General features: G+C 38.9%; 1 protein-coding gene across 1 annotated transcript in view; it reads right to left on the bottom strand.

The window, feature by feature from the left end:
• Window positions 1–673, bottom strand: part of LOC117323165 (glutaminyl-peptide cyclotransferase-like) — a 31,109-nt gene extending 30,436 nt beyond the window's left edge. The window contains exon 1 of the mRNA XM_033878207.1: window positions 490–673. Within this exon, the coding sequence (XP_033734098.1) occupies window positions 490–567 (78 nt within the window). The 5' untranslated portion in view covers window positions 568–673. The remainder of the gene's footprint in view (window positions 1–489) is intronic.
• Between the last annotated feature and the right edge of the window lie 16,770 nt (window positions 674–17,443).

Below are 17,443 nucleotides of genomic sequence, written 5' to 3'. Positions count from 1 at the left end.
TAAACTTTATTTTTGACAGGTTTAAAACAGATATTATAGTTGTACAAAATTTAGAATGTCACCATGCGATGTAGGGCATTGATTAATAAATAATGACACCTGTTAGTAAAATCTTTTTATGTTTTGTTTTTACACCCTTGTGACGATATTCATCTCATTAATATTTTATTCGCAGAATCAGAAAAGTAATTAGTTTAGTTAACAATGTTAATTACCAAAATCGTATGTTTAACACTAAAATGAAAATATAAAATATCGCAAAAATGCGGAATAACATTTGTAATACAGGCCAATATGTTTATTCCGATTAGTTCTTCTACGCTGACCGATATCTCAAGTAACATTCCAAATGTTATACCAGCTGTCAATAAGATTAATTACACATGGTCATATTATCTGTCACTGTCAAATAACCAAGTGCTTGCTATGAGCCGACAGCAGTCTTTTGAAACATAGGGCGATATATGTAAGTAAGGATGTTAATATTACCTTTTGAGACTTCGATGCTGTAAATGAAGCACACAGGAGAACTACAACAACAGTAAACCCCAGGAATGTTCTCGCCATGCTGGACGTGTAAGCTCACAGGTCGCACTTCCTTCCTAAACGACAGAACCAACACCATCTGTCTGTCCACGAAGAGGTTCCCATTCGATTTCGTCCACCAAATATAGAACACACACTCTGATTGGTCACATACGTTCGTTTACAACCAATCAAAATAGACATATGCAGAGATTTATGGCTATAGTCCGTTTCTTCCAACAATCAACAGGCAATCCCCTGTTCTACAACTTATAGTCAGTTCCGTTATCCTGTAATGTAATGTCATGGAGATGTAAGATTTTTGCGTGATTACATATTACATAACTCAAATAACGTGTGTGTTCATCATGTTTCATCAAATGGCCTAATGGTATATGAAACACTCATAAAATCCTATCTCCCGAGAAAGAGATTTCCAATCAAACGTCAGAACCGAGTCTATGTAGTCCATGGTAAGGTTATAATAACATAACTATGCAGAGACCTATAATAATTTAAGTCTCTTATGATGAAAATAAAATTCTTACTTGTAGCAGAGACCTGTAGGTACATTTTCTGAACTTAAAAAGGATTCTCCCTGCACAGCTGCCGGACTCGTTTTATAAAATAATAACATATAAGAGTACATACAAATGAGAACTCATCTATATGTACTCTTATATGTTATTTTATAAAACGAGTCAGGCACCTGTGCTCCCTGTAATAGCGCAAAACCACTAACCATTTACAGGGAAGTGTGGCTTTTTTTCATTCTTAGTTTGAAATAATCGGGGGGGGGGGGGGGGGGGGGGGGGGAGGGGGGGATTTAATCCATTTTTTAAGTCTATATATCGAGAATGGAAAGGCAAAATATATTTTTTACGACAATCTGTTCATTATTTCATGACCGTGTCGTATCTTATTGATAAAGACTTTACCTGTAGCGTTACAGCTAATCGTCCACGACTACAACTACATCAAGTAAATGTGTTTAGAGTAAGTTATGGCCATTAGTTGGATTAAATTAAACATATTTATTGTCTTTCGGGTGAGCAATATTAATATGAGATTGGACACAAGATATATAGTTATTGGTAAATAAAATTTCCACTGGTCTCTCCCATGTCTGGTATATGTATATATTAGAGATAACTGTACAGAAATATGTGTAGGCTATGTACGTGTAATATTAATGGTGCATAGCATCAGTTGTTCAATTACCAGAGTTTCCAAGACAAGGTTTAATAATGTAAAAAAATAAATAAATGTAAGAATACACAGAATTAGTAATGATAATATGAGTCATATACATGTATACAACTTTTGGGATTAATTATGTGTTTAAGATTTCATTAGAAATCGACCCGCGAGCTTCAGAAGAAAACTCTGGAGAGAATTTTTTTTCATAGGCGGATAGATAGCCGAACAAACAGACGGACAAACACCCATTTACCATTGAATTGTCTGCATGGACATAATTCAGATTGGGACAAACCATTGCCGACTAGATATAAAGAAGTCTGAATGAGTGAAATGGTGATAGTAAAGACTTTAATTGCCGATTTCGCGTTCCAGTACCAAGAAATTTAACTTATTAATGCACTGTTCTGTTGATTTTGTTGCGTTCCGTAAATGTATATTCCATCGCATACTTAGACAAAAGATATCGGCATAATTATGAGTCACTAATGAACTCAACATCGCCCAATATGTTGATCAATCACAGGGAATCTTTGGTCATGGTATAGCTTTGGTGAGTTTGACATCCGCTCTGTTCGAGGTACTATACCTCAGCAACGTCAAATACCAAAGTAGAGCAAATTAAACTGGTGTACGTAGATGCATTGGTGACCTAACTCCAGTTATTCTTGGTCATGACCAACGACGCATCTGTCACTGCCGATGACACGTCGAATCAGGAAAGACATCAAATGAATCTCTGACCACACAGAACAAAGGATCCCCCGGGAGGTGACCACTATATCCATAAATCAGCCCCGATCAGAGGTAAATAAACGTAAGATGAGGTAATCTCGAGATCCCTCCACCATTTACATGTACCTATACCGCCATCTGAAGCGTGCCATCTACATTGATCAAGGACTAATGGAAATGATGACGACACTTTCTCGAATTGTTTTAAGGAGCTTTGCAATGTGATTAAAATTGTCTGTCGATGGTTCGTTCGTTAAGGTATAACAATGTCATGTAACAAACGAAGCCATGAACAGATGATTTTCATAAGATTTGAGGTTCTGGATCTTTATCAAACCCGAGCGGAATGTCAAGTTTGGAATCTCTTCACTGAAGCATAAGGACAAGCTCTTCTCCGACACCGTACAGGCCAACAATCACATTTCCAAGACAGCCATCCTTTGACTTCAATTCCTTTTACGAGAAGTCCACCTTCATTCGACAGGAGTTTATATCGTCTTGAATAATGCACACTTCACGGACTCATCAACCCTTAACAGCGGACACTATCAACTTCCCCACAAAGGAGGCAGCAAGCTTCTGAAGAATCTTGACTTACACAAAGTACCTGGTCCAAGTGACTTGGGGAGGCGTACTAGTATAGGCCACATCACTAATAATGAAATTTCTCTCCGTGAAGCAATTTGCAATGGGTGTTATTCTAGATTAGACACTGACATAGTATCACATTTTTTGAAAATGGTCAAAAATACGTTGTAGCCGATTACAGACCAAATGTAGCATAATCCTCCAGGGCATGTTACAGTGTTTTTGGCGGAGGGGCTTGTGTATGCCCATGTGAAATGGAGCACATCATCACCTTTACTATTCTGTCCCACGGCGTGAACAGTATCATCTTTGACCTACAACATGGTTTCGAAAAGGTCGAATAATGTGAAGGTCAAATTGGGAGGATCAATGGTGATATATATGCGCAATAAACTGGGACTTAATAAGTGATTTCCTATCAGGACCGAGTACCATCTACACGGCCACTACATCTCAAACAACACGAAGGAGGATGCACACATGCAGAACATTGTTGGCAAGGCAAACCAGACACTGGAATTCGTTCAAGGAACCTCGACTTCCCTTTCAGACCTCAGATTCTCATATACAGGCGCGTAGCCAGGCGCGTAGCCAGGCGTACGCCAGTACGCCCGGACATCCACATCATTTGTCAAGATAATTTTTTTTTCATTAGACAATTTTCAAACAAATATTGTTTTAATAATATGATATGAAAATGTTGAAATTCCCGAGGATGGTTTCCCATCAAACCCTACATTAACCTGTCATTAATGTAGACCTACCCGTATTCATCGGCGTCTAGAATGTTTGACACTGTATCCGAACGTCTCCAGGTGTCTAGAGATTCTACATGTATATATCTGTTACGTCGTGAGCAGCATGCGTAGGCTGAAGACATACTAGAACTGATAGATATGTTGTGAGACTCATATTGAAGGAGGTACTCGAGGATGTTCTTTTTAATTCTCACTATTCTCTGACTATATAGGGCCGTGTACTCAATGACTGGTCTCATTTCATTTGGTTAGTTTATATCGACGAGGTAGCACTCTAAAGTAAACAAGACAAGTGGCTTTTGCAAAATGAACAAAATCGATGAAAGAGCACTGATCCAATATTTGCATAAAAATGGTTTAACACCTAAGGATATCCATAATGACATGCAAGCAACACAAGGGAAAGATGCCCCTTCATATGCTTCAGTGGAAAGGTGGGTGGCGGAATTTAAGCGCGGCCTACAGAGCCATGAGAATGACTCCGTCCTAGATGGCCTATCAATGTTCCACCCCATAAATGGCCAATAATGTTCATGATACTGTTACGACTGACAGACGAGTCACAGAAAGATATATAGCCAGTGTAGAGTTGGCATTTCACAGGAAAGAGTACATTCCATTCTGACCGAGGATCTTGCAATGAGAAAGCTTTCGGTCCGAAGGGTACCAAGACTTCTGAGAGTTGATCAGAAGCACACTAGGCACATCTCATCGCGTGCTAATGTTAACTTTTTTGAGAAAGATCCTGCCAACTTTCTTCAGAGATTTGTCACTATGAATCACACATAGGTCCATCATTTTACCCATGGTCCAAACAACAATAGAAACAATGGAAGCACCCTGGTTCTCCCCCGCCAAAGAAGGCGATGACTGTTCCATCAGCAAGGAAGGTTATGGTCTCGGTTTTCTGGGATGCGAATGGTATTCTGCTTAAATAGTATCTCCAAAAGGGACAAACAATCAATGACACATATAGCGCTTCACTTCTGAAGCAGTTACAGGAAAATATTAGAAAAACATAAGCGGCGCGGAAAGCTCAATAAAAGTGTGCTATTCCATCAGGACAATGCTCATGTTCACGAGTCTGTTATTGCCATGGCTGCCATTGACAATTGTGGCTTTCAATTGATTGAGCATCCGCCTTATTCACCTGATTTCGCTCCATCACACTTTCATCTGTTTTCAAAACTGAAAACAGCTATTTCAGGCACCCACTTTCAGTCCGATGATGACGTCATGCATGCAGTGGATGGTTCTTTTTGAACAGCCAAGAAAAGGAGTTCTATAAAAGTGGCATTGGGGCCCTTAAACACCGCTGGCAAAAGTGCATAGATACTGAAGGGGATTATGTTGAAAAATATACAATATGAGGCTCACAACATATCAATCAGCCCTCGTACCTAAGATCAACAACGGACGGAGAACGAAGACCTCTCTGACATTGTTGCATGTGTGTTGCGATTTTGTAGATTTAGACACAGTGGTGACCATTTTTGTTAGTCATTTATAAAAATTATTAATCCATCGTCTATTAAAATGCATACCTTAGTTTCCATATACATGTACATTGTATATCACATTTATATCATTTATCACCTGAATATGTACACGATATATATTTTCAATCAACATCATTACCTAATTTACAATGTATTACAGATTATAAGTCATGACTTTCACGTATATGTTTTATGCTAATATGTTTCTCGTAAAATATGCTAATCACCTCTGTCTATCTAGAAATACCAAAATTCCCTAAGTCCTTCCGTCGGACCCTTTGCCCGACCGGGCCTCCACTTTCATTTAGGTCTGGCTACGCGCCTGATATCATTAACGTTTTTGTCTCCCATTTTACTTGAAATGGATATCTCTGTCATCCCCTAGGCTGTGGTCTGTCAAACCCTGTGGTATGCCAGATAGCTTACGCGATGAAAACAATACTATGGCGTCACATCGACAATTCAAGCATGTGACTCACGCCTACATTGCGGTAACATTATGTTAGATACATTGAAGACACAGTAAGAGAACAATACTCATTCACCCTCTTGGGAGACAAGGGGATCTAAACGCAAGATCCTCCTCCTGTTCATATATACGAACACACACCGGGGTGTCATTTTTACTGAATTTTAATCTAGCCCCCCAAAACGTCTCAAAATGTGCTATAAACACTAGGGGAGGTCCTTTCTTTCTTTTCTTTGAAAATGACGATTACGGTCACTGGATCGTTGGATGCTTTTAAAAGAAATAAAAAAGTGCGGAGATTTGGGTACAGTAAGAGGGTTATTTTTTTTATTTATTTTTTTTAGTGGAAACTATAGGATAAAAACGTTATGAAGGTGTGTTTACGGTGTGTGTTTGAGATCATCAAGGGCTGCATTGTGTATATGTGCCTTGAAGATCTCTAGTGTAGTGCATTGTACTGCTGCCACCGGGAGGAGGTTCCATTGTGTTATTGTGTGTGGGAAGAAGGAATATTTGTATGTGTCATTGGTGGCAGATAGGTGTCTGAAGGTGTAGGGGTGTGCTTGCCTTGTCCTAGGGTCTGCTGGGTGCATGATGCCGTGTGGGTCTATTGCGACATGATGGTGAATGATTTTGTATAATAGTATGAGTCTGGTCTTGAGTCTGCGTGTTTGAAGTGTGGGCCAGTTGAGTTTGTCCATCATGTCTTGTACTGAACTTGTGTTGTGGTATCTGTTTTGTACGTATCGTGCTGCTCTGCGTTGAATTTTTCTATTTGGTTGATTTGGTTTGTGTTGTGCGGGTCCCATATGGAAGAGCAGTATTCCAGTTTGGGTCTCACAAGGGCTTTGTATGCGTGTTCTTTTATATGTTGTGAGTTTATTTTCAGGTTGCGTTTTAGGAAGCCTAGTGATCTGTTGGCGTTTGCAGTGATATTGTTGATGTGTGTATCCCATTTGAGATTTTTCTGTAATGTTTGTTTGAAGTGGATATGATATTGTATTTGTTTGGGCGAAATTTCATTAGCCAGTCTTGTTCCCACTGTCCTGCTGCGTTTACGTCTTGTTGTAATGTGTGTGCGTCGTCTATGTTGTGGATTGTCTTGTAGATGATGCTATCGTCGGCGAAGAGTCTGAGAGTGTTGTGTTTGATGTAGTCTGGTAGGTCGTTGATGTAGAGTATGGGGCCCAAGCAGGTTCCTTGAGGTACTCCTGAAGTGACCTGGACTTTGTCCGATTGTTTCCCTTCAAGTAATACTGTTTGGGTGCGGTTTGTTAGAAAGTCTGTAATCCATGTGAGTGTGTTCCCTGTAATTCCGTAGTATTTGAGTTTGTACTGGAGGCGTTTGTGTGGGACTTTGTCAAATGCTTTGGCAAAGTCCATTATGACAATATCTGTCTGTTTGTTTGTATTGTTATTTAGTGTTAGGTCGTGTATGAATGTGGCGAGTTGTGTTTCGCATGATCTTGAGGAGCAGAAGCCGTGTTGGAGGTTGTAGAGTATGTTATTGTCCTCTAGATGTTTCATTGTTGCGCTTGTGATGATGTATTCCATGATTTTGCATGCGATGCAGGTGAGTGAGATTGGGCGGTAGTTAGTAGGGGTTTTGTTTGTCTCCTTTCTTGTATATTGGGTTTACATTTGCGTGTTTTCAGTCGTGTGGTAGTGTCCCTGTGCTGAGTGAAGTGTTGAAGATTTTTGTGAGTATGGGTGCTATGGGGTCTTTGAGCTGTTTAAGAATTTTGCCGTGTATTTGGTCCGGTCCTGTCGCTTTGTGGGGATTTATGTTTCCTAGTAATTTGTCTACTCCGTTGCGTGTAATGTGGATTTGTGGTCCAAATACATGTAGACTGTAACAAATTATCAAGTCCCTGTGTGTCTTCCCACATATTTTCTTCAAAAGACTGCATACAATTTCTTGCCATCGACCATCTTCACCAGATAACCTATAGTACCTTGCTTGCCTTCAACCAGGTATGACTCTCTCCACGACACAAGGTGCTTATCAGTCTATGTTCCCTTTTTCGCTGTTGCATTTTGGACATCTCCAGATTCTGGCCGGCAAGCCTACAAGTCTCATTTAGTCTATTTCTAAGGACAGTGACATACTTGCGCGATATGTTGACCTCCTCGATCGTCGTCCATGCCATTGGTCTATAACTCTCAGTATCATCATGTGTCCTCAGACATCACGTGTCCTCAGAAGAATCGAGACAAACCCTAAAGGATATCTTGTGGGACTTCAAGATAAGCAAACAGGAGTAAACGTATTCCAGTCCCCAGTTTTCTTTGAGCACAACCGTCGTATATCTGCTTGAGCGTTCCGTTGAGCCTTTCGACGAGACCATTGTACATAGGGTAGTACAGAAAGATAGTAGCGTGTTGACTGCTTCAATCACTGCTGTCTTAAATCGTGTTGCATTTCTGAATGAATCCTATCTCCAATGAATATATCTACCAGTGCCTCAGCTACCATTTCATCTGCCATCACCGGTAGTAGTAAGGCTTCTGGACACATTGTCGTGCAGTAAACGATTGTCAAGTTGTACCTGTTCCTCCTCGCTGTAGTGGGATCAAGTGTCCCGATCAAGTCTACAGCAATGCGCTTGAATGGCGAGTCTGTCAGTGGTACAACACCCACATCACCCAAAAGTGTCTTTGGAACTCGTTCCTCCACTGTTACACACCATTTTTAGTATCTTTGGATATCAACAAAGAGCACACTGGATAATCTTCTGGAGTTGTCATTAAAATCAGTATGTTGGGAAATCGTCCTCCTACCTTGAGGATATGACCAAGAAATCTCCGACCAAAGGGATGATATTTTTAGTTCTCGGATTAAACAAGAACAACATAACCTGCATGGGTTGGAGATTTCTCTATCACACCCTCAAGGTAGGGGGTGATTGTATTAGTCAATGGAATACTTCGTTATTGTACGTCTGTAGTCCCAACACTCAAGAGAACATCCACCCCATAGGATAAATACGGAGAATCTTGAGCTGCGTGGTCGTATGCCACCTGTCACAATTGGGACACTTCCAGTGTCTCGACCATACTCTTCCTTCTTGGATGGAACTCTGTCCAATGAAAAAAGACGTCAAGACAATCTACTGACCATGTTAAACAGGACTGACCGAGGCACTGTTACCACCTGGCAGAAGTGTCCTGTCATGTATTTAGGGGTCATTTAACTGTTTATTCTGTATATAATTTGTTATGCATTTTATTAGCCTTGGCTCGTGGACAGAGTTAAAGAGGTATTTGGGCAGCTAAGTAGCCATAGATAATTGTTGTGGTTCGGAAGCTGTAGATTAGAGTGACCGTGTGAAATCTTGTGTGGAGAAGTCTAGTCTGTGACATCACTTGTTAGGGAGGCCGAATGAGCTGACCTGTAGGTCAATCTAAAGTTATCCTTATCAGCAGCCTCGTTTTAGGTACCAGGATTCTGACAAAGGGGAGCACATTTAGACTAGGGATTTTGGAGAGAGCGGTCACTTGTTAGTTAGTCAGTAGCCAGCGGTCAGTAGTGAGCAGTTCGTAGGACTAGTGAGTTGGAGATCAGACAGTAAAGAGGTCCGGAGGTTAGGGTTTTATAGTAGAGAATAGAAGTGAGCAGATTCGAGGAGATCTGAGAGTTGAGAATATATTCCAGAGATTGGATAGTTATAGTAGTCTTAGAGTAGTTTGTGGTAGATAGTGTGAATAATAGTGTGTAGTTTTAGTAGTTGGAGTTAACAACTGAGTAGATGTACAGGTAGTAATAGAGAACGATTGGAGACTAGTGTGGAATGCCTTGATATTGATTGATGAATTTATTATATGATTTATGATGTAAATAAAGTGTAAATATAATCTTACATAACTTTTGTTCAATTAATTTTGAACTGGTGGCAGCGGTAAAGACAAACGGCGAGATACAGAAACGTAATACTGGTACCAGTGGAGGAATTGTTAGAGTTTACAAAACTTGTAACACTGGTGGCCGCGGTGGGATTTAGAGTTGACAAAACTTGTAACACTGGTGGCAGCGGTGGGATTAGGACTTTAACACGCAAACCCGGAATTGAATTCACCTTTCGCTACAAATTAAGTGATTCTTCATTTTCAAATTTACAAATGTCTGATGCATTCGTATATGGAGTCAGAAATATCGAGGAAATATTTTGATAAAGAATAAAGATTCGCCACATCCTCAGGAATTAAGTATGGGAATCAACACAATAGTGTGGTTCTTCTTGTTATTCGTGAGTACTTATTCCTCAATCTGTAACGTCAATGGCAAATATAATGCGGCAAACATTTATTTCTTCTTACAAAGAACAGAACAATGTCTTCCAGAAACACATTGTGATTCATTGGAATTTGAGAAAAGTAGTACTCAAGAATTAGTAAAAGTGTGGGACCCAGGGATATAACAAGATAGAACAATGTTGCTTTTGCTATGGTTATCTGAAATTAGAATGGACAAATATACTGTGCATAAGGAATTACTTCAGAAATTATTGTTTAAATATAATAGTGAGATAGGATAAGAAACTTGGATATTGTGAATGCTGAATGACTTCAGTTAGGATATGTATGTTGTCGGAGATTTCAAATTACAGCATCGCTCAGGATTGACACGAGTATTGAGGATTTATTGTGCATCTTCATGATCCTGATTGGTTCGATGATTTTGATAGGAGACAATAAGGGAATGATTTCATGGCAATTAAAGGAATGGTTCAGTTTTTGACTCTGAAAAAGTAGTCAGAAACATGAGGATGAAGCTATGGATGTATTAATTTTGTAACTAGATACATGTAGTATTTTCTATACCAGTGAAGTTATTGACAAACAAGCTTGTGTTGATTTTAATCAATGTCAACCTAAGTCTTGCCGGTTAACGTAGGCGAGGTGTTTGATCACTTCATGTCCGATATACTGTGGAGAAAATACTAGATTTCTAGAAATGTGACCCTGGGACTGATCTAGGTGGGAGATCAGCATATGAGAAGTTGACAGATAAAATGATAGATAAACAAGAGTTCATAAGCACCGGAGAATAAATCAACAGGATGGATATAGTAGTACCGGGATGCTAAGGTGCAGAGAGAGGATCCTAATATAATATTGGAATTATATTAGAAATGTGTTTGTACATGGAAGTGTCCGGGTAGAGATAACGTCACTGCAGAAAGTCCAGTAAAGAGAGATATCTGGATTTGGTTGGATTTATTGCTTTAGAGAGGAGGTGCTGTATGTGAAGTTTATCTGTATTTTCACTAGGAGTTTGTATGCCAAGTCTAATCACCGCATCCGATCGTATTGTGTTAAGTCACTCAGAAGTTAGGATGGGCCTAGATTATATAGTTGGCTATGTGAGTGATGTCCAAGAGTAAACGGACACGATTTAGGAGCATGTGAGACCGCATTTGAGAAAAATGCACAGAGATAAAAACGTAGTTATGACACCAGAACAGAATCACATAGTTACCAAGAGGGAGATTGTGTTAATATTTTAAAGTGCTAGAAAAGTTGCGAAGTGTCGTAAGCTGATTCCAAATGTACGGAGAGGACCGGTTTTGGTTTTAAAGAAAATCAGTGCTTTGTTATATGAAGTAAAGGTACAATTCCCGATTGGATTGCAAACATGAGGACAGAGATAAACAAACCCGGAGAAAGTTGTGTTACTAATGGAAAGACAGAACATGTAAATAAAGAACATGTAAGAAGAAAGAAGTGTAAAAATGAGTCAAAAAACTGACAGGGGTACTCTCACGGGAAACAAGGAAAAAATTGGTACAGGAACAGAATAACAGTGATTATTTACGAAAAGGCGTTAGAAACAGAATGCCCCCCAGTTCGGTTTGGCTTTGATTAATTGTCTAAATGTAGTGTTGGCAATGCCAAAGTAGACTCGTATATTTTGTTCAATGTTCTACTGGGGTTGAGTTTGACGGGATTAAGACATTAAGGAAGAGCAGGCCGGAGGACTGATGGGTAGCTGATTTCATGGTCAATCCAACATCTTTTGGAGACAGGGTGTTAGTGTGTCAGTGTCAAGTGTCGGAAGTAATTGTTGGAACATTTTAAGCCAGTGTTCCTCGTGTCAGACACAGCTTTGGGAAAGTAAACAGCTTTTAGTGTCGCCATTTAGCTTGGCCATTTTAAAAATAAATTTTGTGAAATTAGTTCTGGAAAAGTCAAATTGAACATTAGTCAGAACATGTGTATTTTGGTTCATTCCTGATCCAGACTTCGAGAAAAGCAGATGTAAATAAGTTTTGGTTGATATAAAGTTAGAGTTACCATCGTTAATGTAAGAGGGATACAGATCGAGAGGGGAAAATGGATAGCAACAGAGTATTTGGATATAATTGTTCTGGAACTCCCCTTCAGGATGAAAGAGGAGCGACAGTGGACGAGGCAATAAGAGAGGCACTCAGAGGATTTTCTCCGATAAGTGTCACAGGCGGGGAACAGGACCATCCTTGGACAGTAACGGAGTTGCCACAGGTGCCATCTAATACACCAAAAAGGTTGCGTCTTGAGGCGTCAGAGCAAGTTACATGTACTATCAGCTCAAGATTGGAGAGAATTGAACAGGACATAAAGGAAATAAAAGAATTTCAATTAACTTTGCCAGGATTGATACGAGACTCCTGTTCAGAAGAAACAAAGACATCGACAGAGTTCCATAAGAACATCGCCAACACCGTACAAAAGGATATACAGAAGGTGTCGACAGCAATAAAGATGATCAAAGATTCTCCACATGGGGCACCGTCACTATTATCAAGTCTCTGGGGAATCATGCAGCATATGACGACAGAGCTTGAACAGCTCTCCGCCAAGGATCAGTGTATTCAAATGGGAAGAAAAATAAAAATTCGTAACAGTGTTATAAAACTGACCACAATAATGTAAGTTTACGAGTAAGTGTTTTGGCAATATAACAGTTAGATATTTTGGATTTAAAGTAATTATTTCTGGGATTTTACAGTTTGTGTAATTTTAACTTTAAAGTTTTAAATTGACCATAATAAAGTCAATTCACTTGTGCAATGTACGTGTGCCTGTGGTGGAAGTAAAACAGTTTGTGAGTAGTTAATAGTTTGGATGTAAAATAATTATTCCCTGGATCTATTTGAAAACACTTCCATGGAGATAACTATTTTGGGATACTTTAAAGGAAACACTCGATTTGAAACTGGCCATAATAATGCCATTTTTCATATAGCATGGATTTATATCATGTGGTTGTGCGGTTAAAAGGAAACGTATAAAAATGTATTCTATAGTCTGGATTAGTTTGGAAATGATGTCAATTTCACAGTCATAGTTGTGTTCATAATCGGAAAAGGAGGGGATATATGGTACAAGACCATTATTAATAGACATCACATCCCCATGATTATATTGAAGAGGACAGAGAAAGGAACTAACCACTTGGCATGCCTACCCGGAGAATGACTTTTGAAGGACCAAGGACAACCGGATCGAGCTATGGAGACGGGAAATGATTGAAGTTTCATTAACAGTAAAAAGAACTGTGTTTACTAAGTAATCTTACTGTTGATGGATTTAACGGAACAGTAAAGAACTGTGTTTACTGAGTAATATTCCTGTGAGTGGAATTAACAGAACAGTAAAGAACTGTGTTTACTGAGTAATATTCCGGTGGGTGGAATGAACAGAACAGTAAAGAAATGTGTTTACTGAGTAACATTCCTGTGAGTGGAATTAACATAACAGTAAAGAACTGTGTTTACTGAGTAACATTCCTGTGAGTGGAATTAACATAACAGTATAGAACTGTGTTTACTGAGTAACATTCCTTTCGGTGGAATTAACAGAACAGTAAAGAACTGTGTTTACTGAGTAACATTCCTGTGAGTGGAATTAATATAACAGTAAAGAACAGTGTTTTACTGAGTGACATTCCGTGGAATTAACAAATTAAGTGTAATAAGTGATTTTATGAAAAATATATGGAACTGCGCTAAATGTAAATAGAGATATATATTGAAATTGGATTATCATGAGAACATTGACAACAGTAATTCAATTGAATTCTTTATGACTTTAATTACTTGAGGATTGTGTATAGTGTGAATCAGTGAATGAATGATATCATGCTCTCGGGAGTTCGCATAAACAGGTGGGAGATAGTGTCATGTATTTAGGGGTCATTTAACTGTTTATTCTGTATATAATTTGTTATGCATTTTATTAGCCTTGGCTCGTGGACAGAGTTAAAGAGGTATTTGGGCAGCTAAGTAGCCATAGATAAGTGTTGTGGTTCGGAAGCTGTAGATTAGAGTGACCGTGTGAAATCTTGTGTGGAGAAGTCTAGTCTGTGACATCACTTGTTAGGGAGGCCGAATGAGCTGACCTGTAGGTCAATCTAAAGTTATCCTTATCAGCAGCCTCGTTTTAGGTACCAGGATTCTGACAAAGGGGAGCACATTTAGACTAGGGATTTTGGAGAGAGCGGTCACTTGTTAGTTAGTCAGTAGCCAGCGGTCAGTAGTGAGCAGTTCGTAGGACTAGTGAGTTGGGGATCAGACAGTAAAGAGGTCCGGAGGTTAGGGTTTTATAGTAGAGAATAGAAGTGAGCAGATTCGAGGAGATCTGAGAGTTGAGAATATATTCCAGAGATTGGATAGTTATAGTAGTCTTAGAGTAGTTTGTGGTAGATAGTGTGAATAATAGTGTGTAGTTTTAGTAGTTGGAGTTAACAACTGAGTAGATGTACAGGTAGTAATAGAGAACGATTGGAGACTAGTGTGGAATGCCTTGATATTGATTGATGAATTTATTATATGATTTATGATGTAAATAAAGTGTAAATATAATCTTACATAACTTTTGTTCAATTAATTTTGAACTGGTGGCAGCGGTAAAGACAAACGGCGAGATACAGAAACGTAATACTGGTACCAGTGGAGGAATTGTTAGAGTTTACAAAACTTGTAACACTGGTGGCCGCGGTGGGATTTAGAGTTGACAAAACTTGTAACACTGGTGGCCGCGGTGGGATTTAGAGTTGACAAAACTTGTAACAGTCCTATAGTGGAATGCGTTTCCACTAGATAGCTCTCTTATACACGCTAGGCGCTTTCCAGGTCACTACTATTCCAAATTCGGAGGTTCTTTATTTTATGGCGTCTTTTTAAAAATGTCACCATCCCCATTATCTACATATATAGCAGAATTAATATATAAACTGTCTGTGGAAGGAGGATACTAATGGACAGAGGCGGCAAACGTACGTTAGTCTGGACAGGGAACATCTCAGATACATAGCATGTAGGTGATATATAAATCTCATTAAATGATCAGTCACTTCTAGTAAAGGCAGATGCCAGCTTCTATGTCTGAGTATTTGTTTAAAAAATAAATAACCAACGTGATTTAAAAAATATATGCTTACTCGTTTACATTAATACACATGGACACAGAACTATCCGTTTATCAAAGATAAGACGGAAGATAATGAGGGATTGGAAAAGTGCCAATTGACAGGCTTATACCCACAGGTCTGTATTCATTGCCATGGGCACCATCATCGGATGGACGAGGAAGGTTATAATGAAGCGGTCTATATCTACACAATACACCTGGACGACATAGTTTGATTTTACCACAAACTGACTGAACACAGGGTCAATGGGAGGACAGATACATCATCAGCTATGACGTTCATGTTCCGAGTATAAACTTGACAAGAAAATGGTTTCCCGCGCTGTTTGGGTATGGGGGCGATCTAAATATAAATGTGACGTATTAATTAAATATAGTAGTGACAAACGGTTCCTCGATGTCTAGCCCGAGATTCCTTTGGTCCTCTCACCATTTCTGGTGACCAAAATGTAGATTTGATGTAAGTTTTGTTTTGTTTAATTTTGCATCCTTGAAAAGTACGTCTTTCCCAAATTTCAAAAGTGTAAATTCTTCTTATTTTTGAGTAAAATCGAGTTATCAGAACTACAAAATTATACCTACACTTCATCAATACAACAAGTCAATTAAATAGATGATTAAGAGCAAATAGGAGTAAGTAGAGAGAAGAACTTACACAACATTGAACAATGAAACTTCATAAAATGGTGGGTGGTCAATGTCAAAATAGCTACACAGGACATCATCAATATCTAATTAAGCTCAAAGTGTGGGTACATGTACATCTGACCAGGATCGCAACTGAATCAGTCTTAAGTCATTAGACAGATGTAGTGGTTACAAACTTCAAAAATGTTGGTTATTAGATGCTTTTTGAAGGAAAAAGCCAAAGCAAGTCTGAACAGATGTTGGATGTCACACCACGGCATAAGTTCAAATGCCCATTTGGCTATTAAAATCACTGCAGGTTGGTGACTAGAGGCAAATATGTACTTCCAACTTCATTCAAATAGGACAAGATGGATACTCTCCCTTTAAAAGCCCTATATATTTTCTGTGTATGACAGAATATTGACATGTTTATTTTGTCTGTATTGATAGATACTAACTCCCTGGTAATAGTTCTCTTAAAAAAATTGTGTCATTACTATATCTCATCTTTTCTGCCTTTGCATTTCTTGCATCAGCTCTTCCTTCATCTATTTTTTTCTAACAAATAATCTTAACTAGATTCTGTAATAATTTTGCAGTTAAAATGATGGTGTTAAACAAGAGATCCCAGAGGGATCTTGGCGCCCACCATTAAATGATCTTTATAGGTTCCATGTCGGATTGATCTTTTCTCTACTTTTCTCTTCCTCTAAGTCTTACTAATCTGTGTAAATTCAGAAACAGCCCTCTAGTACTTTTCAAACAAGGGTAACCTATATATAAAATTTAAGATTTAGCGATAATGGCTGTCTGTTGTTTTCGGATTGGTCCCAAAATGCAACACCAGGGACCAAGGGGAACCTACATATGAAATTTCAGAAAGATCCCTTCAGTACCTTCTGTAAAATAGCGATAACAAACTTCAATTGCCAAAATACAAGATGGCTGCCTGTCGGGCAGGTTGTTTTCTGACTGGTCTCAAAATCCAAAATGCATAACTAGGCTCAGAGGGCAACCTACAAATGAAATTTCAGAAAGATCCCTTCATTACTTTCTGAAAAATAGCGATAACAAACTTCAATTGTCAAAATCTAAGATGGCTGCCTGTCGGCCATGTTGTTTTCCGATTGGTCTCAAAATGTAATATGCATAACTAAGTACCAAGGGGAGCCTACATATGAAATTTGAGAAAGATCCCTTCAGTACTTTCTGAGAAATAGCGATAACAAACTTCAATTATCAAAATCTAAGATGGCTGCCTGTTGACCATGTTGTTTTCCGATAGGGTCTCAAAATGTAATATGCATAACTAAGTACCAAGGGAGCCTACATATGAAATTTGAGAAAGATCCCTTCAGTACTTTCTCAGAAATAGCGATAACAAACTTCAATTGTCAAAATCCAAGATGGCTGCCTGTCGGCCATGTTGTTTTCCGATTGGTCTCAAAATGCAATATGCATAACTAGGCACCAAGGGGAACCCACATATGAAATTTGAGAAAGATCCCTTCAGTACTTTCGGAGGATTAGCGATAACAAGAATTGTTTACGGACGGACAGACGGACAACGGACGCAGGGCGATTTGAATAGCCCACCATCTGATGATGGTGGGCTAAAAAGACAGTAT

The sequence above is a fragment of the Pecten maximus genome, chromosome 3 (assembly GCF_902652985.1).
Source record: "Pecten maximus chromosome 3, xPecMax1.1, whole genome shotgun sequence".
Taxonomy (NCBI): Eukaryota; Metazoa; Mollusca; class Bivalvia; order Pectinida; family Pectinidae; genus Pecten; species Pecten maximus.
Note: the sequence above shows the minus strand (reverse complement) of the source record. Positions and strands in the feature narration are given on the sequence as shown.